At 44.7% G+C, this 25,334-nt stretch overlaps 1 protein-coding gene across 1 annotated transcript; it reads left to right on the forward strand.

Moving 5' to 3' along the window:
• The first annotated feature begins 6,931 nt into the window (after positions 1 to 6,931).
• HTR1B (5-hydroxytryptamine receptor 1B) lies at positions 6,932 to 10,476 on the forward strand. Its single transcript, XM_010405144.3, has 2 exons — positions 6,932 to 8,434; positions 9,338 to 10,476. The coding sequence occupies exon 1, from the start codon at positions 7,239 to 7,241 to the stop codon at positions 8,370 to 8,372; it is 1,134 nt and encodes a 377-aa protein (XP_010403446.1). The 5' UTR covers positions 6,932 to 7,238; the 3' UTR covers positions 8,373 to 8,434; positions 9,338 to 10,476.
• The last annotated feature ends 14,858 nt before the right edge of the window (positions 10,477 to 25,334 follow it).

Below are 25,334 nucleotides of genomic sequence, written 5' to 3' on the forward strand. Positions count from 1 at the left end.
TGAAAAGATTGGGAAATAAGAAAAGAAATATGAAAAGATTAACAATTGGGACAATGCTCATCTGGGCTGCTGATCTGGCTCTGTAGTTCCACTTGGTTACTGTAAGAAAAGCCAGATGAGACACATTCTACTTCCAAGAAGTGGGATGCATGACTGACACTAACCGTGCTGTAATTACACCTCCCCTGATGAGGAAGAATTTTAGAGTCTTTGCCAGGAGTCCAAGAGACGAACGGACAGACCTTCAGCCTTCTCTGCTTTCAGATAGTTGTTGATTAAGTCTTATCAGAGAAATAGGGCCACTTAACATGACCCAGACATAGCACAGAGCAGAGAATGCAGGAGAATGCCCCGTTATCAAGATTTACACAGTCTTTTAAAGGTAAATTAACCAATGGTCATTAAAAAGTACATTAGTTTTACTTTTCCACCAATGTATAAGAAATCATCTAGTCACGTAGACAGGAAGTGCAGAATTCTTTATCCAGTCATCCCAAACTACTTCTACTGCAGAATATGAAGTAGTAGAAGAAGAAGAAGAAGGTCTGGAGAACAACAACAATCCTCCACTTTAAAGTTTTTTGCTTTTATCTATTTACTATATTAACAAACCCAAATCCTCTAAATTTTTCTTCCTGTGACAATCTTACATAATATTCTATCACCTAGTTCACACCAGTGTAGATTCTAATTCTTCCCAGAGGGTAGGCAATTTTCTCCAAGGACGAAGGTCAAAAACGGTGTTGTCCAGGGGGGTAGAACCCTTTAAAACAGGAAGAGAAATATTCTCTGCACTCTGGGCTCCTACATGACTGCCTTGTGTTTGGCAGAAGCCTCAAGTGACACAATTTTATTTACCTATCTCTTCTGGGCCTTTGTTTTCTTCCCCAAATACCTACCTATAGAGCACTGCTGGATACTGATGGCCTTTGCTGGTTTGATTATCTTTTAGTAGATTCACTTGTGGATTTCACACTTTGCAACATGTAGACCAAGAGTTTCATAACAGCCTCTCTCCAAGATCAGATTATGTTGGATTTAAGGGGTTTACAGAAACTGTCTTCTGTCGCCAGAACGAAATCTTCCACTGTGCTCTACCTTGCAAAGTGCTGCTGACAATAACTGTACATACCCAGAATCTCTTAAGGACCTCTTGACCTTGCAAAGTTCTGATATTTGGATGATGCTATGATCATTCACTACTCCTTTAGTCTTGCTACACTAATCTGCTGATGAAAGTAGGCCTACAAGACTTTTGTGGCCTTCAAAACTGCTTCTGTTCCTGAATTTCAGCATGTTGTAAGAAGCATCCCTCTCTAAGCCTCTCGGTAAGCAGAACAGACAACTAAATTTTGCAATTAAGTCTCATACTGCAAAAGAAACTGTCAACTAGTAAACATCCTAAAAGGACTCAAATTAATGGATGATGCATTTTATTAAATTAGCAGCCCAAATCTGCATGCCAGCAAAAGCTCCTAGCTTCTGATTACCTCCGGGAACAAAGACTAGAGCACGCTTATAAATAGTGGCAGTGGGCTTAGCATATGTTACCTTCTTTCCTAGATAAATATTAATTATCCATGCAGAAGAACCAGATCTCTAATAGGAAGAAATCTTTGTGGCTTCCCTTAGATCAATGGTGACATGATGATTTCGCTAGGAAAATATTTGATTCTCAATTTTCAGCAGTTTTACTTCTTTGCAGTGATTCACTGCATTGCACAAGTTTACATCAAGCTTTATGCATTAGTAGCTTGTTGCTTTAAAATGTGTGCAGACTTTTTTTTAAACACAAAATTCAGTGTTTCATTTCTGAAAACCTGGTATTTTGGGACCCCTTTAAAATCAACTCTGGATCCTGAAGGGAGACCTTTAGAGATTCCATTCTCTAAATCAGACAAAAAGATTTGAACATACTGAAGTGGGACACTGCTTTAAAACTGATATAGGTCCATATCTGAAAGTGAAGAATTTATCTTCTGCCAGTTCTGAGCAGACGAGATGAGACCTTTTTTCATTTGAATCCCTACAAAGTCTAAATGCATTCATTGTCCTTTGCCTTCATGCTGAACAGGTGCTAAAGGTTATGCCATTGACTTTTATTCCTAGACAGCTGTACCTTTATGTCATAATGTCATGGCTATTTTCTACAGATCGTTCCCCAATGGGTAGGCATGTATTTTATAGCAGGTTATAATCCACACATATTATAGCAGGTAGGTTAAAATCCCTTCAGGTATATAACTTCCAGCCTGAACTGGAAGGATGATCACTGAGCCAGATCCTCTGGCACCAAAACAGGCATTTGCACTGATTTTAGTGTGAATTAGAGGCTCCAGGAGCCTCAAATGGAAACCACAGCCCTTTTCACACAAGCAGTCAATTCTTCTGATTTGTAACAAAGCAGGAGAATTATGGCCAGCGTGGAAGGAGAGGAGACAAGGCAGGATTGAAGTGGTTTCCTGTGGAGTATCTCCAGGAACATTGTTAAAAATCAAATTCCTTGTAGATGAATGAGGAGCAGACACCAACCTCGACTTCCACCAACCTCAACACCACCACAACCGAAATGTGTCAGGATCAGTGCAGTGAGTGGAGATTAACTGCTAGAGCCACTGTAAGGGAGAACTGGAGGGGTTTTTTTTGCTTGACCTCAGTTGCCTACTCAGGGTAATTGAATACTCTTCGGAGGGTATCTGAGTGTATTTTTCAGCAACTGTCCCTGACCAGTATGGGTTGAGAAACTCAGTGTGTATTTGTGCCTTCTGAGCCCATGTGCTTGTTTCTCTGTCTGGGTCCTTAGAGTAAAAATCAAAACTAGGCCCAGCTGTTCCTTGTAATTAAATATCAGTAACTCAAGCTGGGTGATTTTATTTTGACTAGTGACTTAAAAGTGATGACATTTAAATGGCCTTAGCTGTATTTCAAAGTTAACATTGAGAAACTTCACACAGACATTAGTGTTATTTGTCTGTTGGCAAACTCAACAAAATACCACTGTGTTGATTTACATAGCGAAGGTTATCTTTGCTAACAGAAGGACTCAGAATTTCATTATTTAAAGCATGAGTATGAATCTCATCACAGTACAGGAGGCTACAGATGCCATTACACACGGCTTACCACCTGAGTTGAGAGCAGAGGTGAAGTTTATATTGTGCACTGAGCCCCGTGTTCAAATATACCTAAAAGACCCAAAAGCCAAAACCCACACAACATTATGTGTGGCCAAGAGAGATCTGACTGTACAATGAGGACTTTTCCTTTCTATACTTAGGTTTGTTTCTATGTGTCTGTCTTCCCTCTCTAATTTATTTATAAGATATTTACGCCATACATGGGCAGTCTGTGAAGCAATAAACCAATAATAGGTTCAGTTTTCATTGCAGTTTCTATATTTGGGTATTTTAGTACATCAAAATCTGGATATAAGAAGTATCAACAGTCTTATGCCAGCAGAAAGAAATTAATTTTATGCCTGCCTCTGCACAGAAGCCAAAAGCTTCAGGAAATAAGATCTCTTCTCATAAGCATCTTTTCAGATCCAGTTAGGAGAGGAGAAAATAAACAATGAAATGCAAGCTTCTGGGCAACAGCACAGCAGTGAAATATGATCCTTCATGTGATAATACATATGATTCACAATACGTGTCTGACTGGCACTCCAAGACTCCAGTACTTATTGGTGATCTAGGAAGAATCCAGTGCTTTCATCAAGCCTTGGCCTTTGGGAGTCCAGTTGTGACAGGGGTCTATGTACAGCCTGGCAGTGCAGAGAGGAAGAGCAGTCTTTTAGAACCTGAGCATCCCTTGTTGTGACACAAATCCTTGGAACCAGCATGCACAGCCTAAAGCAAGCAGCAGTTCCAGTGCCTGGGTGGGGACACGTTTTCTGCCCGCTCCTCCAGCAGTGATGGCAGCACCATGACATGAAGCACTCTTAGGAAGCTGGCTTTATTTTCTTCCTGCAGCTGTTCAAAACCCAAGCCTGAGGCCCTGGAGAGATGCATGGGGAATGCTTACTGAACCTGCCCAGGAAGACCAGGTGGTCCTTATAGGAAGTCAGGTGAGGTCACCACAGCTAGACCTGTCATGTGCTGGGTGAACATTTTGCTGACCACTCACAGCAGTGCTACAGAACTGAGTGGGAAACCAGCGAGCACAATGGAAGAAAACAAATGAGGGAGGAAAAAATCATCTTCTTGGCAAGACAAAGAGGGAAGCAATGAATGATGATTACTGATGAATAATGACTCAGAATTAATGGAGAAGGGCAACAGCAAAAGCTGTGCACTGAACACAAATATTTTAGAATGAGGATAAACAGTGACATTAGTAGGGTGGCCATAATTCACATCATTCACATAATAATTGTCTACACTGCACCCCATCGCTGCTAGCAGTGGCTAGGGCTAGAACATTGCCCTTGGAAGCTCTATAATTTTATCAGAAGAGCCTTTGCACAAGAGGCAAACTGTTCCAAAACTGAATGAAGGGCTAGGTTTTCCTCTTGTTATTATTGGTGCTTTAAATTTAAATCCCTCTCAGATACATAGCCCTATTTGGGAAGAATGTTGAGCTACAGAGGCTTGAGGGCAGTCGCCAACTTAAGCACAACTAAATTAAGCCAGAAATGTTGAGCAGAAGCAAAAGCAATATCACAGTGTATTAGAAGCCAAGATTATGAAATCTCTGCCTATCAAAGAGATCAGAAGAATGCAGACAGCTCTGTATTATTATATTTAATGCAGTAAAGTTTAGAGGCTCTAACCAATTACCAGGCATGGAAAGGAGGTGGTGCCTGCTTGAACACAAGGAGGCACCACAAAATAAAAACAGACCAAACCCTATCCCCATGCCCTCTCAGGAAAACAGAAAGGCTTATTGACATTTTATCTTCCTGTCAGTTCAGTGAATGTAAGCAAACCTTGACTGCCACACTTTCTTTAATCCTACATCACTTCTTGAGAGAGTCTAACTAAAGATCTGGGACAGAGTTTACAAAATCTCAAGCACCACCACTGGTTTTTTTTTTTTTTTTTTTAATCTCAGGAGATCTGTGGGTCTTAGCACATCTCAAGATCAGGGCACCTTGCCCTGTGCTGAAGCAGGGAGGAAGGGGCTGTCCGTGCAGGGCTCTGGCTTTCCCACACTGCTGCGCAGCCCTGGCTCTTCTTCAGTTCAATGCTTCTCTTCCTAGAGTTTCCTAACCCCTCTGGGCCACAATGGGTCCCCTCCAGCCTCCTCTTGTGGTACTTCCTTGATCTGCATCCTCTCAGGTGAGCCAATCCCTCTGGTTCAAGGGTGACCAACAGGGCGCAGATGTTTCTCACCCTGCCCATAAGCTCGATGTCCCGGGCAGAACACTGCAGTGCCCATAGCTGTGTGGTGCTGAGTGTAGCCCAGAAAGGACGGAACCACAGGGAAACTGTTTGCTTTTCCACCACAGAGGAAACCAGCCAGGAGGAGATATCCAAGAGGGAAGTCCTTAGAGTTTACAGGGAACTCAGGCGTATAGCAGCACGTGGAGATGTGCACAAACATGCTTGCAGACTGAAAACGCTTGTCTCCTCAACTGAATTTCTCGTGGTATCTTCGGGAGATTTAATCGGGCTGGAGCATAGACATCTCACCGAGCTTGGAATTATCCTGACCCAGCAAAAAGCAAGCTCGCACTTCCCTTTGTGTGCAAAACTTTCCTGCGGCTGCTGAGAACAAACGCTGGCAGGAGCTGCGGGACCTGGACAAATGTGTGCTCCCGCTGCTCCTGTCCCCGCCTGCCGAGCGCCGGAGGAGCCCGTGGGGCACATCAGGGCTGCTCAGCCGCGGGCGTGCCTCTCCAAGCACATCAGAAAAATAAAGGAAAATATATAAAAAGAAGAGGGATATGATAAGAAAGCCTGAGCCCAGAAGACACGGGATTACTAGAACTGTAAAACAGGCGATGTGATGCGGTGGGCCGCGCACCCCTGCTGCAGCGGGGCTCGCTGCGCTGCGTAGCCCCTCGCCCGGCGGTCAGGGCGGATGGCCCGAGATGCCTGCCCGCTCTGGCTGCGCCCCTGTCGCGCATCGTCTTGGTCACCCCGGTCTTTCCCGCACGGCCAGTACCGGCACCGAGCGGCACTTGTAATGCCGCCGAGGGACGTGGCGGCGGGCAGTACACCCCGGCCACGCCGGGCTCCTTGGGGAGCCTGGCATCGCCCAGCCCCACGGCGTAGCGGGCACGGTGCGAGATAGGATGAGAAAACCGGCAGGACCAAGGAACACCTGCATCCGCCCGTGCCGTGGCATCCCTCGTCGGGCTGGAAGGGGAGGGGCTGCTCCCCGCCTGGGCGGGGGGCGAGCTCGGGCTCCTCCCGACGCCTGCAGGGGCAGGGGCGGGGGGAGGGCGGTGGGGCGGTGCGCGGGGCCGGAGCGCGCTGAACCCCCCCCGTCGGACGGCTCGTGGGTGCGGGAGGGAGGGCCGAGGGAGGCGGCGGCGGCTCCTCCTCCGCGGGCAGGCGGGCGGGCAACCCGCCCGAGAGCGGCACCGGTTGCTCGGTGCCGGCGGAGCCGCGCCGCGCCGCCCGCTATATAAGGGGCGGCGGCTGCTCGCCGCTCACTCGCACCGGTCCCTGCCCGCGGCTGCCGGCGCTGGGCGGAGGCCGGGCCCCGACAGCATGGCCCGCGGCCGGGCGCAATGGGAGGTGGTCTCCCCCCCTGCCTCCCGCGGACCCTCCTCCTCCTTCTGCACCCGCGGCGGCGGCTGCTGCAAACTTGCTGCGGCGGGCTGCGTGTGAAGGCACGGCCCGGCGGGGCGGCTCCGCTGCCCTCACAGCCCCCGCCGTCGCGCCCGCAGCCGGGGGGGCGAGGCCGCCGCCCGCGGGCATGCGGCGCTGCCACCGCGCCCGTCGAGACACGGTGTGGAGCCGCGGGCGGCCGGGCTGCGCTTAGGGGCGGCCGGGGCGGGAGCCCCATGTCCGGGGCTCGCCGCGCTCCGCGGGCAGGCGGCGGGGCGATGAGCTGCCGGGGCGAGCGGGCGCGCCTGGCCCCCGCTTTGCCCTGCTCCCTCGCCTGTGGGGAGTGAGGCTCCGCGGAGCCCGCTCGGAGCTCCCGGAAGGGCGGGCAGGCGGGCGGGAGGTGGTGCCGGCGCGGCGATGCTGCAGCCCTCCCCCGGCGCCGACGGGGTCCTGCCGGGGTAGCGGCCCCGCCGTGCCGCGCCGAGCCCCGCCGTCTGCGGGGGCGGCGGCCGCGGAGGGATGGAGCCGGCCGGCCCCTGCCGGGCGCAGTTGGGCTCCGCCAACGACTCTTACCGAAACTGTAGCGCCGAGGAAGTGATTTACCAAGATGCCACCCCCCTCTCCGGGAAGATCGTGCTCGCCGTCGTCCTGGCGCTGGTCACCCTGGCCACGGTGCTTTCCAACGCCTTTGTCATCGCCACGGTCTACCAGACGAGGAAACTCCACACGCCGGCCAACTATCTGATCGCCTCGTTGGCCGTCACCGACCTTCTCGTCTCCATCCTTGTCATGCCCATCAGCACCATGTACACTGTGACCGGCAAGTGGACGCTGGGTCAGATCGTCTGCGATATCTGGCTGTCCTCGGACATCACCTGTTGCACGGCGTCCATCCTGCACCTCTGTCTCATCGCCCTGGACCGCTACTGGGCGATCACCGACGCCGTCGAGTACTCCACAAAACGGACTCCCAAGCGGGCAGCGGGCATGATCGCACTGGTATGGATCTTCTCCATCTGCATCTCCATGCCCCCTTTGTTTTGGCGGCAGGCGAAGGCCGAGGAAGTATCTCGCTGTGTGGTGAACACGGACCACGTCCTGTATACCGTGTACTCCACAGTAGGAGCCTTCTACTTCCCCACCCTGCTGCTGATAGCCCTCTACGGGAGGATCTACGTGGAAGCCAGGTCGCGGATTTTGAAGCAGACGCCAAAGAAAGCAGGTAAAAGACTAACGCGGGCACAGTTAATTACGGACTCCCCCGGGTCGACCTCTTCCGTCACGTCCATAAACTCCAAGGCTCCCGAGGGATCCAGCGAAACGGGCTCGCCCGTGTACATGAACCAGGTGAAGGTGAAGGTCTCGGACGCCCTGCTGGAGAAAAAGAAGCTGACGGCCGCTAGAGAGCGGAAAGCTACAAAGACTTTAGGGATTATTTTAGGAGCCTTCATCGTGTGTTGGCTGCCCTTTTTCATCATCAGCCTGGTATTGCCTATTTGCAAGGACGCTTGCTGGTTCCACATGGCCATCTTTGACTTTTTCACGTGGCTTGGATATCTCAACTCCCTCATCAACCCCGTCATCTATACTATGTCTAACGAAGACTTCAAACAAGCTTTCCACAAACTCATACGTTTCCGATGCACAGGCTGAAATGTTGAATGCGATGTGTTCCCCGGGGCAGTCCCCATGCACGCCCGCGCCCGGCGCCACAGGTAGGTCCGCGCACCCCGCCCTGCCCGGAGAGCCGCGGTACTCGGGGCGCGACGCGCCGGGGGGAGGCGGGGGATCGGAAATGGGGCCGGGGGGAGGCGAGCCCACAAACAGCTGGTGTTCAGACCCTTCGCAAGTGGCGGCGAGCACTGGGGATGCTCCACGCTTCTGACATTTCACGGTGTGTGTGCGCGCGTCGTGTGTCCCGTCCGTCTCTCCCCCCCCCACCCCCCCTCCTCCCAGCTCGCGGGGAGTGACTCACGGCAATCTGCTTTTTATTCCACCGATTAAACCAATCTGCCGCCATTTCGTATTAAAATACCCGTGTTTCGGCCAATTAGTGCTAAACGACACTTGCTTTCCAAGCCCGCAGCCGAGCTCCCCGGAGAGCGCCGGGGCCGGGCCGGTCCCCCCGCCCGCGGCGGCTTCCCCGGTGCCTCCTCCCGGCCCCCGCTGGCAGCTGCAGGCACCGCTGGGCAGCTGGGCGTACAGCCCCCTTGGAAGGGAGTCGATGCAACCCCAGTACCAGTGGCATTTTGTGTTTTGGTTTTGGTTGTTTGGTTTTTTTTGCGAGGAAGGGAGGTAGGACAGGCCCCAGATGAAGGCTGCTGACAAAGTCCAGCCCTACTTCTTTCTGGCCTTCTCACGGCGCCGGCTCTCCTGCGGGAGCGGAGCCGGCTGCGAGCAGGCGTCCCGAGGGGAAAGCTGCCCTTTAGCCACCGTGGGAGACTCGACACCTTGGTGTGTCGTCTCTTCACACGCGGAAGCGCTTTGCCTTTCCGCGCTTCTTGACAGCAGTGGCTGCCAGCTCATCGCTGAACTCAGCGCCACGTTCTGCAGAATGCATTCATGCCTTTATTGTGATACTTTAATAATTCTGCCAATCTTTTGCTTTTTGTCTGCAGAATCAAGTTGCTATTGTAAAGACCCACTGCTTGAAACTTCCCCAAGCCCAGTTGCCAGACTCATGATGCTGCAAAAACGTCAATACATTCTGCCACCAAACTGCTCAGCTCTGCGTTTCAGTGTAATGACTCTGGCAGAGATGCTGTTCCAATAGGCACGCAGATCAGTTGCAAAAAAAAAAGAGGGCAGCCTCGAATCAAGGTCTATAATTCATCTGGAATGAAGAAAAAAAGTTTGAGAGTAAACTCCATTTATTTTGCAGGCTTAACTTCTTAATTTGTTCTCTGGCCGGTTGTAGGGGTGTGCACAAGAGCACAGTTGTCTCTGTCTATGTTGGTAGCATAGTTGTACTTCTGCACACCTGTAATTTCTTTCTTTCAGTGGAAAGAGTTGCTCCCTTCACTCATAAGGCCAAGAGGAGAAAAAAAATCATGTTTAAAATAGGAGCATCGCAGTAAATTCTGTAAATGACTTCTCCAGCTGAACATCCGTGAGAAGTGACAGTGTGCAAAAGTTTTATATTTGTATTTCAAAACAATAGCAAATGCTCTAGAAACAAGAGTTGTAGACCTGTTCAACTGCACTGCATATCTGTAGTCTGTCCTCATAGTTGCCTTTAGAAAGTAAATACTTCTTGCTTTTACTCCATAAGGGCAGAAATCAAGAAGTCCAATGACCTTTTCCATAAACCAGCTGGGAATAGAAGTAGCAGTTTGATGTTGTAACCATGTTTTCCATTTTGTGTCAGTTGCACACCCTTACCGCATGAACCACTGCGAAATTTAGAATTCTCTAAGTACTTAACATTATTTAGTGTATTTTGTAAAGAAGTGAAGCAGTTCGCTCTTTCAGAAGAGCTATTTCACCTGCAAAATAAATACCCATGAATCATGAATTAACTGATGTTAGTGAAATTTCTTGCCTCCCTACTTCCCCCCTATGTTTTTTTAGTTTCTTCTTGTTTTGTTTTGTTTTTTTCTCTTTTTTTCTCCTGGTTGGACCTTAAGACAGGTCTACGCGTGTTCAGCAGAGTTTCAGGATATGGTCCACCTGCTGTGATAGAACTGCATTGATTGTTCCTCTTATGTGTAAATGAAAATGAGTATAAACAATAAAACGCTTGACTGTGTTCTCAAGAGTGGTAACAATTTTGTGACTGAAAGGAGTATTTATTGGTTTACCTGCTTTCTCAGTATTGACTTTTTAGGTAACACTGATTTGATGAGTCACTCAAGAAAGCACTTAATGAAGGTTGAAATTACAAGCTTCAATTGGTTGTTAGTTTTTAAACAGTCAGCTTTACTTTCATTGTAGCTAGTTCTGGTAGGCATAATTCTTACTATTTTCATGTAATGTCAGAATAGATGCTTAGAGTTTTTCCCAAATATTTTTATTACTTCTTTAAAAGCAAACAAAACTTACTTTAGCATTTAGTAGACACTGTAGTCAATGTTCTTTTAAGGATGCGTGTAGGTATTCTAGATGGGGCCTGTTAAAAGACTGGAAAAATCTTACATGATTTATCTCTCTGCTCTTCTTCAGAGTTATTCAAGTAATAAGGACTCGCTTACTTAACTGGATGGTAAAGAAAGTACGTGACCCTCTGTGCTTCTGCTGCTCATAGGCAGACGTCTGTAAGATACAAATTAAAGCAGTGGAAAATAAACGTATTCAGTAATTTGAAGAAATCCAAAAGAATTGCCTTAAAATTCCATACCTCTCAAAAAGAGAACTGCTATACTATGCTTCTAGAAAATACCCTCTTAAATTATTACAGACAAATGTGATAAGAGGAATTTTCTAAAGTTTTATCTTACTTGATTAAAATGCCTACAATAATTTTAAATGTAAGGGTTTTTTGCATAGAGGGTGTGGATAAAAAGCAAGGAAGATAACATAAAACAATGCTTAACCAATTCTGATTTGTCATTTTCTGATCTTGTAGAATGAATTTTGTTTACCTCAAATTCTTTCTTACTAAGCTTCTTACATGTGTGAAAAATGGAAAATGAGATTTAAAGTGAGTATTTTCAGCATTTCCAGAGAGCTGAGTTTTCTGTCAGTTTTACAGAGTTAGGGGGTGTGGAAAACAGGGAGGTTCAGGAGTTGGACTTCGTGTTCCTCACACTGTTGGAATATACCTTCATCTTCAGCATGTGCAGAATATACCTTCATCTTCACCGGCAGCAAGTGCTCCCAGCTCCCTGTTGTGATGTGAGGATTTTGCTGAGAAGCTAATTCATCAGGAAAATATCCTTGTAAGTTTATGTTGAGGCTCTGAACTTTCTGCACAAGCAGACATTTAGATAGCCACACTAGCTCTTGGGAAGACAGACAGTGTGGAAGCTGCCCTGAGTGACCTGGGGACAGAGGAGTGGAGGCTGACTCGAGCCCTGCTGAGGTACCTGGTAGTTAAAGGCCTTGTGCTACTGGAGCAGCAGCATCTACTTCAGAAAACCATTCACACAGGGGGATAGGTGCAGTGAGGACATGCATGAGGACATGTTCGCAGTGAAAGAGAAGAAATGTAGGGCAAACATTGCTCAGTGCCGGAAAATATAAATATGTAAAGCATGTTCCAAGATTCATGTAGAGTGCTTTAGGGTGGGAAGAGTGTCCTGTGTGAGCTTAGCATCTCTGTGACTGGCAGAGTGTCCTGGTTGAACCTAGATTTTAGAAGATGCTCAGAGATGTGGTGATAAAGTTTTGACTCTCTCTGAAGAGGTCTGAGAATGTTGCTGTGCTGCTTCTCTGCTCCCTTGCTGTGCCTGATCACTGCACTCTGCCTCTGTGAGGATGGCACATCTGAAATTTTTCGTAGGAGAGGCTGTCCTTTCTGTCCACCCTATATCTGTATTCCTGTGGAAATGGCTCAGTGAATCCTGCCTCTGGGTGTTTTCTCACGGGAGCCTCTTCGTGACTCTGCAGGTAAACTCCAAAGGTGCCTAGCCCATGCTGTTCCAGTCTTTCATTACAGAAGCAGCATGCCTTTCTTTTATCTATTTCTTGTCTTGGGTTCAGACACTCAAATGATGCTTTTGATACAAATCTCTGCTGGGCACTGAGGTTTGAAGTTGAACACACGCTTGCAAACCTTATATTTCCTGCATTTCATGGTAAGGGATATGTGTGTGACAGTGTTGCTGACTCCAAGTGCTGTGAGATACGTGGCAGTTCAACAGTCATTGCCATTGTGTGAACAGCTGTTGGCAGCCCCAAAGCTGCACTATTTCCCTAGTATTTCTCAGTTTTATTTAAGAGGCATTTCTTACTTTTCCAATTAATAAAACACAGACGCAGAGTATAGAAATTGAGAGGGGAAATCCCTTGCAATTAACCTTCATATGGCCATGCAGTAGCCAAAAAAGTTCTGCCTTTTCTGCATGAAGAGGAAGAATAAAATGCCTTGACTAATGTGCCACGTCTCCATGTGATAAAAGGGATCTCAGCTAATTGTCTAGACATTTACACCATATTCCTTGCCAGAGCATTTGAGGAAGCTGGCCTAGCCTTCAGGCTCCAGCAGGGCCATGTAGAGTAGGGATGACTCTATTTGAAGCAGCCCCTGCCCAAAAAGCCAATCTACATTCCATTGCCCCTGCCTGCAAAAAGCCAATCTACATTCCATCAGGAGAACACCCCAAGTGCTTTCTGACTTTAAAATGCTGCTCCTCTGTTCCCTTGGCCAGAAAGGACTGGATATTGTTAGAAGTAAGCACTTTTACATGAAAATCCAGTTCAGTCTAAAGCTCTTCTTTCTGGAAGTAAAGCGAAAATGACAAGTTGTAGTAACATTGGAGAACAAGCATTGTGGTTTGTAGCAGCAAATCAGGTTGAGTAGGGTGGCTGAGAGCAATTCTGCAGGCAAACAGTAAAATTCCATTCAAATTGAAATGTAGCAGAGATTGAAGAACAGGTTTCTCCACCAAACAGAGGCTGTACCACAGAAAGACTTCGAGGAAGTCATCCAAAATCTCCAAGCCTTTACCAGGGTATAAGCAAAAAACCCAGGTTTACTACCCCTGCATCTCATGACCCCAGCAGACAGGTGAGCAGGCAGTTTCAGAGAGGAGAACCATGCCTAGAGACATGTAAGAAGATTACAGGTGTGCATTTATGGAATGAAGTAGATGCCAACTCGTTTTCGTGTGTTGGGAACCCTTTTGTCTTTAGAGGAACCAAATGTATTTGAGATATCCTTAAAAACCCTCTCTATGTCAGTACACAAGGATTAGTGATTTGTATTAAGAGTTTTTACATGCCAGCAGTTAGTACCTGAAACACAGAAGCAGCTTAAGTGAGCTGTCCTACAGCAGTGAGTCTGGCTGATAATGAGCTTGAAACATTTAAGCACAGAATAATCAGACAGAGAAGCAAGCAGAAAATGAGGCTTTTTAATCAATCATGTGTTAAGCTTGAAAGATGTAATACAGCAGGCAACTCAATAGGTGAGGTGAGGAGGAGATCCAGGATATCAAATTTACAATATAGAGATCAAAATCTCATACTGGGTCATTTTCAAGAGCTGGAGAGAGAAAATCTTTGCTATTCTTTTCAGAGATCAAACTACTTGCAGTCATCCTTATAAAGGAACAAGACTTTTTTATTGCCTTTATACAAATAATACTTTGAAGGCTACAAACAGTTGGAGTTCATTGCTACAGGGCTTTCACTGAGTAATCATATGTTCTGTCTTTTAGGCTGAATGGCCTTAGAAAAACAGGAAAGACATGAGCAAAGGATGATTATGTAAAACAACCCCTTTTTGGTATTTCCCTGTGCAGAACCAAGACAAAAATAAGACCAAAAGGAAAAAATAAGATCTGGAAAATTTAGGTATTGATGATGTTATATCAGATTTCAGGAACATGTTTAGAGCTGAATGGGGCAAAAAAGAATAAATACACTTCCAGAATTCAGAAAAGTGAAAATGAAATAAGAAGTTTTCTTCCATCTGGATACCTCAGGGGTCCCACTTTCCTAATATTACTTGTATAACACCATTTCTAAAAATCTTGGTATTCCCAAATATGTTCAAATTAACATTTTTTAATACATTCATGTCCGCTTTTATATTAAGGCATGCGCTTCCCAAGCTCATCCACTCTTTTTCCTGTAGATTTAAAATTTCAATTCATGCCCTTTGCTACCTGTGTGTTGTGTTTAGAACATAAATCTCATTTGGACTCAGCCCTCTAATATCCAGTCTCTGAAAAGATGAGAAACACTGTTTTCAAAAGGAATATTGGGATAAGTACATTTAAGAGAATTAGTGCAAAAGCAAGCAAGGTTCCTTGTTCCTATCTTCAGGAGAAGGCTGTTCTTCCCTGAACTTGGTTCCTAGAAGAATCTAAGGTAGATTTGGAAGATGCAGATATGATGGAAGTAGGACCATAAACCAGTGCAGACATAGAGAACAGCCAGGTGTTTGGGCAGCAGATAAAACATCAGCGCTAAGTTCATACTGAGACAGGTCTCTCTGACACACAAGGGACATACCAAAACTCTGCATTTAGCTGGGTCCAGAAAGATTCAAAGGGGTAATATATAGGTGAGAGATGGTGAAGGAACACACATTCTGTCTCCCCTGGGCCTGTGTGACCCTGGCTCAGAGCAGCTCTGACATGGGAGCTGTGTGGCCATGGATCAGGCTACTGGGAGAACAGTGTTAGGGGAGCCAAATCCAGTAGCCTTGTAGAGGTGAGGCTGCACAGCTCTGTGCCCCAGGTCCAATCAGTAGTGAGGCTGAGTCTGTTTCCCCAGCTACAAGCAGACATGTATGTATGTGCAAAACACACACACATATATATGTACACATACTCATTGCAAGCTACACACAGCACAGACAGAGGCGCTCAGTGCTCACACAAGCACAAACAGTACCGATGGCCTCATGGTCCTCACCTCTCTGGCTAGTCGGGTTGGAGGTCCACTAGTAATAATTACATGTATCTGTCTATGTATATGTATATGGTGGATCCCTCTAGCAGCTGGGCTCAAATACCAAATCCCAGTGTCCAGTGTTTTCACCTGGACATACAAGTCCCCAGTGCTGCAGTCGCACTGCAGCTGCTGGTACAGGTCATCGCACATACACACACATGGCACACATTCATGCACATGTGCACATACACCCAGTAGGGGTGTCACAGTAGCACACACACACATGCACCTGGCTCCCAGGGCACTTCACCCACTCTCTGGATACTCTGACTCAATTTTTGCAAGTGATCACGCAACTCATGTTGGCCTCACCAGTTTTTGCACTGCAGACGTGCAACTCCTCCCACCCATGAGCCCACCGCAGTTACTGGCTTTTAGACCTCCAGCCATGCATATGGACACAAGACAGAGACACAGGAGGTGACCAGGCAATTGATACCAAGCAGCCCTCCTTTACACAGGGCCAGTCCCTTTTATCCTTTTATCACTCATCGTGTCATTTGTTCCTAAACTTGTTCCTCTGCAAATTGTCTTGATCCCTTCCATTCCTCAGCTTTGGTTTCAGTGCCAAACATCGCATTCTAAATTTTGTGTTATCCCCAAATGCTCTTCCTTTGCATCTCATAATGCATCCCATATCCATTGGTAATGATCTCCCCTGGTCTTAAAAGTGCTCCTGTTGTGTTGACTCCTTGTTATGGGTTTTATGTCTGGACACAGGGGCTTGTGTCCCCCAGAACCACCTGCCACTGTGCCTTTGTGCTTTTCTGGGCTTGTGGAGATGGGCCTTTGATGGCCCTTTGGCCCCTCCATAATGGGTCTGGGAGGAGCTGAGGGAGGGTATTATTTGGCTTGCCTCATCTGCCATTGTCCATGTGCTCCTTTGTAGGCTTGCAGATGAGCTTTTTAACATGCAACCTAAGATTTTCTCTCTCTCAGGAAAAAAATAGAAGGAAAATAGCTGGCAGCCACTGTTCCAGATGTCAGAAGACGAAATGTCTAATTTAATTTGAATTAATTAGGATGTCAGAAACTACCTACCAAAATATAGCAAGAGCATAAAAAAAATCTCTTGTGAAGTCTTCATGATGAATGAATGTATAGACACCATAGGTGATTATTTAAATGGCCACTAAGCAATCTTCAGCAGCTCACAAATGCGTATTTCAGGGCTATTCTCTGTTTCGGGACCTTGAAGAATAATGATCTTTGAGTGTCAGGTCAGAACCAGATTTTTCATCTCCCAGGTTTAGATCTTACATATCAGACAGCTAGTTCTGAAGAGCCTTTGTACAAGGTTCTGTACTTTGATCCACACTAATGGAAAAGACGATTGAAGGAGTCATCATGATAAGTTAATTGGTCTCTTTCATTTATATATACTTGTGCTTTGGCTAAAATTTTAGGAGGAACCATCCTTAGTTTCTTATGAGATTGCCAGTAAGGCAGTGGTCAAGTACGGGTGCCTGGGTAATGTACTCACATACTTAAATATCCTTCAGAGCAGTATATTTACATGCAACTAAAACAAGAAACCAATAACCTCCTTGCTTTCAAATAAGAGAACAGATGATCTCAAGTGTGTGATCTGGGGCCTCACAGGAACCTTCAGGAGAAACACTGTCCTCCTCTTGGACAGCAGCCAAGTCCCACAGATGTATATGAGACATAGAATATTCAACATTTTCACTAGAGAGGCTTGGAAAATCAGTGAACAAAGGCAAGTGATGCTGAGAAGGGCAAAAAATAATGAAATATGGGGAAAAAAATTCCACTTATAAATGCACAATGAAATCATGAAGACTTTTTTAGACACGCTAGGAACACTTCCCCGTGAAAACAACTGCAGTCAAAAGAGCAAACAAAAGATTGCATATAGAAAACAAAGCAGAAGACAGCATTGCTTCAACTTGTAAATTCCTGTTCTGTAGCCTGCATGCTACAAGAAGGTCAATTTGCCTCAAAAATGTTACAGTAGAACAGAAAACATTCAGGAAAACAGAGAGTATCTTTAGGGTGTGTCTGGAGCCTCATCTGAACACAAGGAATCTCATATTCCAGCTGCCAAGATAGCTGAGATGGTGCTTGAGGCTTCCTCTTCATGCCATGCAAGGACAACTCAACAGCACAGCAAGGGAAAGCACTTTCAGAGTACTATCATTATTATAGGAAACAACACATTTCCAAATGCAATTCTGTTTGGTCTGATTCCACTCTGTCTGAAAATCCCAAGGAAGGAAGCGTTTCTGATGCTTTTCTTGTCTTGAGTTGTACTGATGAATGCTGATTCCCCAGCCCATCCTGCCCTGCTTCTGCATTAGGTCGAGAGGAATTAAGACACTTGACTACTCTGACAATTTTCCAGCCATTACTCCTCTATTATATGTTAAGTTGCAGCCAAAAAATGGACACTGGATGGTACAAGGATGGTTGCATTGAAACATCAGCTTAGGTTCTGCAGAGTGGGCATCCAATGAATGAGTTTTCTGGAGCTGGTAGACTGCTTTGAAAATCCGGGTCCCAGTTCCTGATACTCTGGATTATAAAGTGGATCTCTACACATACACAAGAATGAAATATTAAAAAAAAAAAAAAATAGTAGTTATTGTGCAATTTCCCAGAACTGGAGACTCCAGGGTATTGTAAGGAAAGAAGGCTCACACATGCTCCTCTGTATTCTTCCTCAGCTATACACAATTAGAGGGCATTAGCTTTCATTTATGAAGGAAGGATTTTATCTCTTCTGTTTTTAATTAAATAACAGACCTTCTCACTAGTTCATAAATTGTCACTACTGTAACTCAGCTTCCACAGAAAGAAGTTGGCTGTCAACACCCTGCAGGATACTCTTGCCCACCTAGTCTTTAAAATTGCAGTTATTTATTTCAATTAAATAAAAGTTACTAGTACTGGGAGTTTTACATTTTGCTGTAGGAACAGTGAATTGATTTCTGCCTGAATGACAAGTTTCAGTCACACTTCAGTTACAGTTCACAAAATATTCTGAGAGGTTTGTCAGCAGATATAATTGAGTTCCTTTAATCAGGCTTAGGGTAAGATCCTAAAGGGATTCCTCCAGGCTTTTTCCAAGCTGCATGGTTACTAGTTCATTTAATAGAAGGAGGTTCTTCACATTCTTTCGACTTCCTTTACATATGCGACTTTTGCCTGAGTAATATATGTGGGTTAAATCCTTGAACTGGCTGGAGGCAATACTCGTGCTTAAAAGATAAGAATTCAGACCTGTTATTAAAAAGGCAGTAGAAAGAATGATGCAGTGTTTCCCCTGGTGTTTAATGAAGCAGCTGTTCCTAAGCAGAGGAGCAACACTGGTGTTTGTTTAGCTGCATATAGTTTTATAAGAAAAAAAGTGGAGATTTTTAATGCTTTTAAAGTAATCCTAAGTGTTGTTTTCAGTTGTTTGAAAAGTTGACGTTTTTGAAGCTATTTTTTTCAAACCCAAGATTTGTGTCCTTCCCTGTCCAAATGTCTTATGTATTAGTAAAAAAAAGACTTACGAAACTGAAAATTATGAGAAAGGAATAACACAAAGGAGTTTCAATACTGGCAAGGAAAATTACATCTTCTCTAAGAGATTCCCTTATTGTGGCAGCAGCTCCTTATTTGAGGGACCTGCATTTATCAACATGAATACTTCCTAAGTCCCAAGGAAAACTTGCAGGGCTAAAGTCTCATTTAGCTCAAAACTTCGTATTGTCTGACCCACTGTATTAGTAAAGAAGTGCAGTTGTTCAGTACTGCTGTGGAGTTCATGTTGGCGTGTATTTATTTCCTTTAATATCTGAAATTACTGCAATTTTACTTTCATCTACTGCATAAAAGGCTGCTGGAGGCAGTGGAGGATATACCACTCGCTTTGACTGAGGGAGCGTGGGCTCCATTAGTGACCAACCATCACTCTTTGGGAAGGATTTTAGACCCCTGGCTGCCAGTAGACAGTGATATTACATCTGTAAATCAGTCAGCTCTCTGTCCAGAAAGCTCTGGGCATTCAGGGGTAAAAGCAGCCATAGCCTCCAGTCAGCTGCTCTTGGGCTGCACATTGCACACCATGGAGGGGCTGGCAAGACTGCTCTGGGACTGTGGAGTTCAGGAGCTGGTCCACAGAACCAGGCAGCCCCACACTAGGCTCGGAAGGGCTGTGAGATGCTGCCAGGAGCAGGACTGGGACTGAGGGCGCTGCCACAGCAGCCCATCAGTGGGAATGCCTGAGATGGCTCCCGCTGCTCCTGGGGAAGAGGTACAACCAGCTCCCGTTTCTCGAGAGAGAGTCACGAGGCTTTGGAAAAGGACTTTGCGAGCAGCCCAGGAACAAGAAAGATAGAGAAAAATGCTTTTTCCTTCATTTGATTAGCATCTGGCAGAGGCAGGGCACAGGGCCTATCTGAAGGACAGCTGATGTTTAGTACAAGCAAGCCTTGTGTTTGAGTGTCTGAACACTTCACGATGTTATGATCAAAAGAAACAATAGATAGATAAATCCTTTTATGTTGCTTGACCTCGATGAGCAGCCTAACAGCTCACTTTCCCATCCTCACTTCATGTGAGAAGGTATTAAATGAATTTCATTCTTCCTTGAAATGCTCAAATTCAGTGTGAGGCAATCTCTCATCATACCTGCTGAGACCTCCTATCCCAGGGAAAATAACTTTTGTTCTGCTCCCCCTGTGTTGCTACTCTTCTCCTTCCCAAGGGGCCCCAACTCTCCACTAGCCCCAGTGGTTGCCCAAGCTGTATTTTTCAGTGCTCTTCCCCTGCACCAAAGCCACATCACCCTCCACAGCACCCATGTCATGGCCACTGCCCCATGCCGTGATTACCCTGAGGCCGTGTAGCAGTTTGCTGCCCAAGAGGGACTATCAGCTAGACATGGAAAAAGAAGAAACACTGAGTTTGTTTTGAGCTGTTAAGTGTCCCTGAGTAACTCTGTGCCTTAGATCTCCTCTGTTAAGGAAGCCAATGATACCAATCTTCTTTTGGTAAAATAAGCATTATTATCATCCTCTACTTTAAAGAACACGTTTGTGTCAGTGCTAGGAGAGCTGTTTTCCAAAGGAGCATGAATTCATCAGAGTATTCACATGATTTGGCCCTTAGTGTTTCAGAAACAAAAATGATGAGTTGCAGCCTCCCACCCCACCCACAGTTCCAGAAAATGTGATATAAGATGACAGCTGAGATTTTTAATCAGATGATGTTGTTTTCTGGCCTGTTGCAGGCCAGTCCTAAAGGTTCAGAACTCACATCCCTTTTCTCAGTACCTCAAAGCAAGTTTCTCTGCCCTGAGTTACCTTTTTCCATGTTTCAAGATACAATGCAAAATGCTACTGAGAGTAGCTGGTGATTTACCTATAATCTGACTGAGAAACAGCAAAATAGAGAAGATATCAGAACCCTAAACCTGAGCAGAAATATCCATCTGTAATTCAAAAAGTGATGGAAAGTTCAGCCTGACTTCATTACCAGGCAGAGCAGCCCACTAGTCCCCTAGCTTGCAACTCCATAGCAATGCCCCTGATCTTCAGGTGTGAGTGCCACTTGCTTCTCAGAGCTCCCACGGTTTGTGCATGCTCTCTTCTACCTTGATGGATGTTACAAAGCTTTCTGAGCTGTGTTTTCTTGTTACAAGCTCTCAAATCATCCCTAAAGTATGCCAGGAGCTTGATTTTGAGGAACTGTCAAAGATGGAGGGATAAAATGTGTTGCCATTCAAGAGTTACATTTTAAACTCTAAAGGTCAAAATAATTTTAACAGAAGTATTTTCATGTATATGTGTCAACATTAGACAACAGAATGAAATAAGGGCGTGTGTGCAGAGTGCCAGTAAGTATCTCCACACTTACAAGTCCCTTTGATTAGTTTTAACACTCTTTCTTACCCTACATGTTTCAGACAGGAGACTCATAACTATCCCTGCTGTGGGCTGGCATCCACTTGCCTTTCGGCAAACTCCAAAAGTGCAAGGTCCCACTTGTTTTTTTTGTATTCCAGGCACAGACCTGCACTCGGCAGTCAGTTCTGAGTTAGGCAAATGCTCATCACTCCCGGCAGTTGCTTCATTCTCAACTCAGCCAGGAAAGAGTCATTACTCCCTTTTTCTTCCTGACAAAGCTCTTATCTGTTCCCTCTAGCTTTGGAAATGCTACTTTCCTTTGGGTGTTGAGTTGCTGCAGTTCTTTGCTTGGTCTAGACAGCAAGTAAAGAAAGTTCACTGGGATTTCTCTGCTTGTCTAAGCCCCTAGTGAATCATGAATCTGCTGAGAGTACTCCTATTGAACAGGGTAATCTAAGGAAGGAAGCCTTTTCATCCACTGATCCTTGCTTTTCTTGTATATTTGTGTATTAACCATCATACTGTACCCAGCAATACAAATACAATAGATATGATAGAAGAAAATCCATGCAACCTAAAGCATGAGGCTGGATCTGTGTTACTGAAATTGTTATCTACTTTTATTCATTTAGAATAAGACTAATAGAGCTGAAAATAAATAGTATCTATAAATATTTCCTCCATTCATTGACTTACATGTGTTTTAAAATGGTTGTTAAACATACAGGCTGAATGTGCTAATTGAGAGATACAGTGAAAATCTTCATGGAAACTTTGGGAGAAGAGGTGGGGAAAGAGTAAAGTAATTCCATGTCCCTCAGTTTTGTGTGGCATCACTCACAAGCAAAGAGGAGGAAAACTTTCTTCCAGAGATGAGACATTCTGCTTTGAGATGAGTTGGAAAGGGGTTCTCATCCTTTGTCCTGTGCTCCTCATGTCCAAGTGGGAGCATCCAAAGTGTGGGATGTGAGTGTGGGAAAGAAGGTCTGTGGCAGACGCAAGAGCCATCGTGACAAAATCATCCCATCTTAACTCAATAGCAGTAGGTAAGTTTTCAATTAAACCTAAGAGAAAATGAAGTACAGCATAGCTGCTGTTGAATTCAGTCAGGGAGAACATTTTGTTAAATGTAATCTTAATGATGCCCTTGTAATTTTATCTTTTGTGACTTTATTTCATGACTGAAACCTTATGTTTCTTAAGTAAGTTTTAATCAGTAATCATGTTGAGAAGTAAACCTGGCTGGTTCTCTGACATATAGCAAATCATTCCTTACCCCAACCAGTTACAAATCTGAAAACTGTGGCATTGGGCACTTTTAAAAATTGCTGAGGTACACAGTACATTATGTTTCTCTTATCTAAAGAGCAGTAGGATAAATCCCTCTAGAGGTTCTGTGGCAATTTATCACAAGACTTAGGAGAGAAAAAGTTTTTCTTGGGACCAGTGATGACTAGTGAAATTCTCTGACCAGCAATAACATGCTGGAAGTATGACTGGTGGGCTCCTTAATGGCTTTTAAATGAGACCAGACATGACTTTTGGGGCAAAGGTGCATTTGGGGTTAACTGAACACCCAATCTCTCTCTCTCACCTCTGAGAATACTCTAAGTCATAATGTTGGTTTTGATCTCTGTATGTCTTCTTTCTCTCCTACACTTTATTTATTATCACTGCAAAGTCTTTTGAAATGTCCTCTTCTGTACATTATCACAGAGATTACCCCATCTGAGGACTGAATTTCAAGTGGAGATTTTAAGGGCCAAAACAGTATAAGGTCAAAGGGCCATTGACCGAGATGTTGAACTGGTGTGCCTGTTTTCCAGTGAGTAGGGATGTCACAGTGTTATGCCAGAATCATGCTTAGATCCCCTGAATACACAACTTGCATGGCCACATGTCTGTTGTCAGCTGGGTGCACACTGTGCATTCTTGGAACGAGCCAAACTCATGAACCTGGAGCCACAGAAAAAGTCAAGAGGGCCTTACCTTTTCATCAATAGAAGAGCAGTGCTGGTAACAATTTGTGCAGATTATGGAGGTTAAAAGAAATAAAAAAGAAGATACATACTATCTTTTGGTAAAGAAAAAAGAATAAATGAGAGTTTAAAAATCATTCAGGATGTCATCTGAAAATAACTACTTGGACAACAACATATTGCAGCCAGACTGCAGACACGCGCATAAACCAAAGAGGAAGTATTTGTCAGTGAATAAAACATCTTGTTTTGGTGCTACCAGCTAAAAGCACTCAGATTTTTCTAGCTGCTACATTTCCCTCAAAAGCTACTATAGAAGATCTACGAAAGACAAAAAATATATAGTGTTTAGAAGAACATGATACAGAGAGGAAAGAGTAACATTTGCCTGAATGTACCTCTGCCCATGAGTCAAACTCTGAGTAGGTGCAAGCAACAGGTGGCTTATATAATTTTGCTGGGGTTTTTTTTCAGTATCAGTACCTACAGTTTACTTTTTTTCTGGTCTTTCTTTGATTGCATTTAGCCCTAGCCCGTCCTTTCTTTCTATCTTTATACAGTCCTTAAATTAAATCTTTCCTTCAAATTTGTTCTAAACCATAACTATTAATAAATAACTCTGTTTCAGCTGGACTCTTGATTTTCTTATATTTTTTTCCACCTAAAAATAAGATTATTTTAACTTTTTGTCTCATGTTTGCATTCACCCTTTAGTTTTGGGATTATCAGCTAGAGAAACTGCTGTTCCCACAGAGTCAATGGAAGGCTTGATTTGTATCACTGGAAAGATGCCATGTGCTTAAACCACAGGAAATACTGGAAAGTGATAGCTAGTGGAGAGGAGTGAAATTCTAATGACTGGAATGAATTTGTGCCAATGAACATAGCTGGAAATGTTAGGAATATGTGTAGTTTGGGTTTGGGGTGGTTTTGTTGGGGGTTTTTTGAGGTCAGCAAATTTGTACCGTTACTGACCTACTGAAGCATTCACATCATTCATTAATAATCCTCATTGCAGCCTTTGGCTTGACCAGTCTCATATGAAGTGGCTTGTAGTTCAGGTGGAAAAAGTGGTTCCACACTTCAGCCTGCCAAAAAGACCAAGGAAGCAAGCTGGGCCTTGACTTTGGCTGCCAGCAATCTGGCTGCAGTCACCAATGGATAATTGAAATCGATCTATTTAGGTGTAGGGGAGGAGAGAGAATCTGCGGGAAGGTTGATTACAGGGATGTGGCCTTTAAATATGATAAAACAATAAATGGGAGAGGATGGATCAGTCAAAAAGCCTTGAAAGCACTCTGAGCAGCTTATGTTTGTTGTTACAGAATACAAGGAGAAGAATGGTACAGTCAAAACAATGAGCTAAGAAAACTAACTTTGCTGCTGACAGGCTAGAAGCAAGGCAAGATGGTATTTGTCAAAGCCAGAGAAATGAATATTGTGGGAAGCAAGTAATGAGATCGTGAGTGATGTGGTTGTAAGTTTCTGCTGTGAAGAAGTGTTATGCAGTGAGAATTGAAAGGTAGACATGGATAAGGAGGTCACATCTAAGATTATTCACAATCATAAGTCTTTGTGGTATTTTCCAGTGGTAAGGCTAAAGGTAATGGGAAGAAAGACAGGATTTGGCTTTGAACATTTTGCACTTAATCTTAAAGTCTTAAGTCAGAGCTCCAAGAGGAAATGTCAGTGAAGCAGACTATTAGTTTAGTTTAAGTTAAGTGAGACACGTCTACGGATGGGTAATAAATCTGTTGGTCACTGACCTAAAAATGATAGATTATTTTTTATTTACCAGTATGGCTTATTTATGGTCAAAAAGCATAGAAGGAATAAGACTGCAAAGTTTTTGCTGAGTGCTGGGTCATGGAGAAGATGAATAAGCACCTTCAGAGCTCTGCTACAGGAGCAATTGCAGAGGGAGAAGGTTAACTGTGTGAAGATTAAGTTACAGACATCAAGTGAGAATATTCTGCTGCTAAGAGGAAGACAGTAAGAGGATGAGTTAAACACCAGTTTTGCCATTTGATCAAGAAAATGATTAGAGGTTGTCTTAAAAGGATTTTGAAAGGAGTACAAAAGGCACAAATTAATTCGTATGGAAGAGGAATCTCATCTAGATATTGTAGACAGCACTGAAAGATAATAGTGCACTAGTGATGAAAACGTTGGAGTAAAGAGTGAGTTTTCCTAAGATGAAAGAGATTAAAGCATTAGAG

This window comes from Corvus cornix, chromosome 3 (genome assembly GCF_000738735.6).
Source record: "Corvus cornix cornix isolate S_Up_H32 chromosome 3, ASM73873v5, whole genome shotgun sequence".
Classification (NCBI taxonomy): domain Eukaryota; kingdom Metazoa; phylum Chordata; class Aves; order Passeriformes; family Corvidae; genus Corvus; species Corvus cornix.

What these genes read in the sequence shown, in the direction of transcription:
- HTR1B (XM_010405144.3), top strand. Translation starts at nt 7,239, where the DNA reads ATGGAGCCGGCCGGCCCCTGCCGGGCGCAGTTGGGCTCCGCCAACGAC.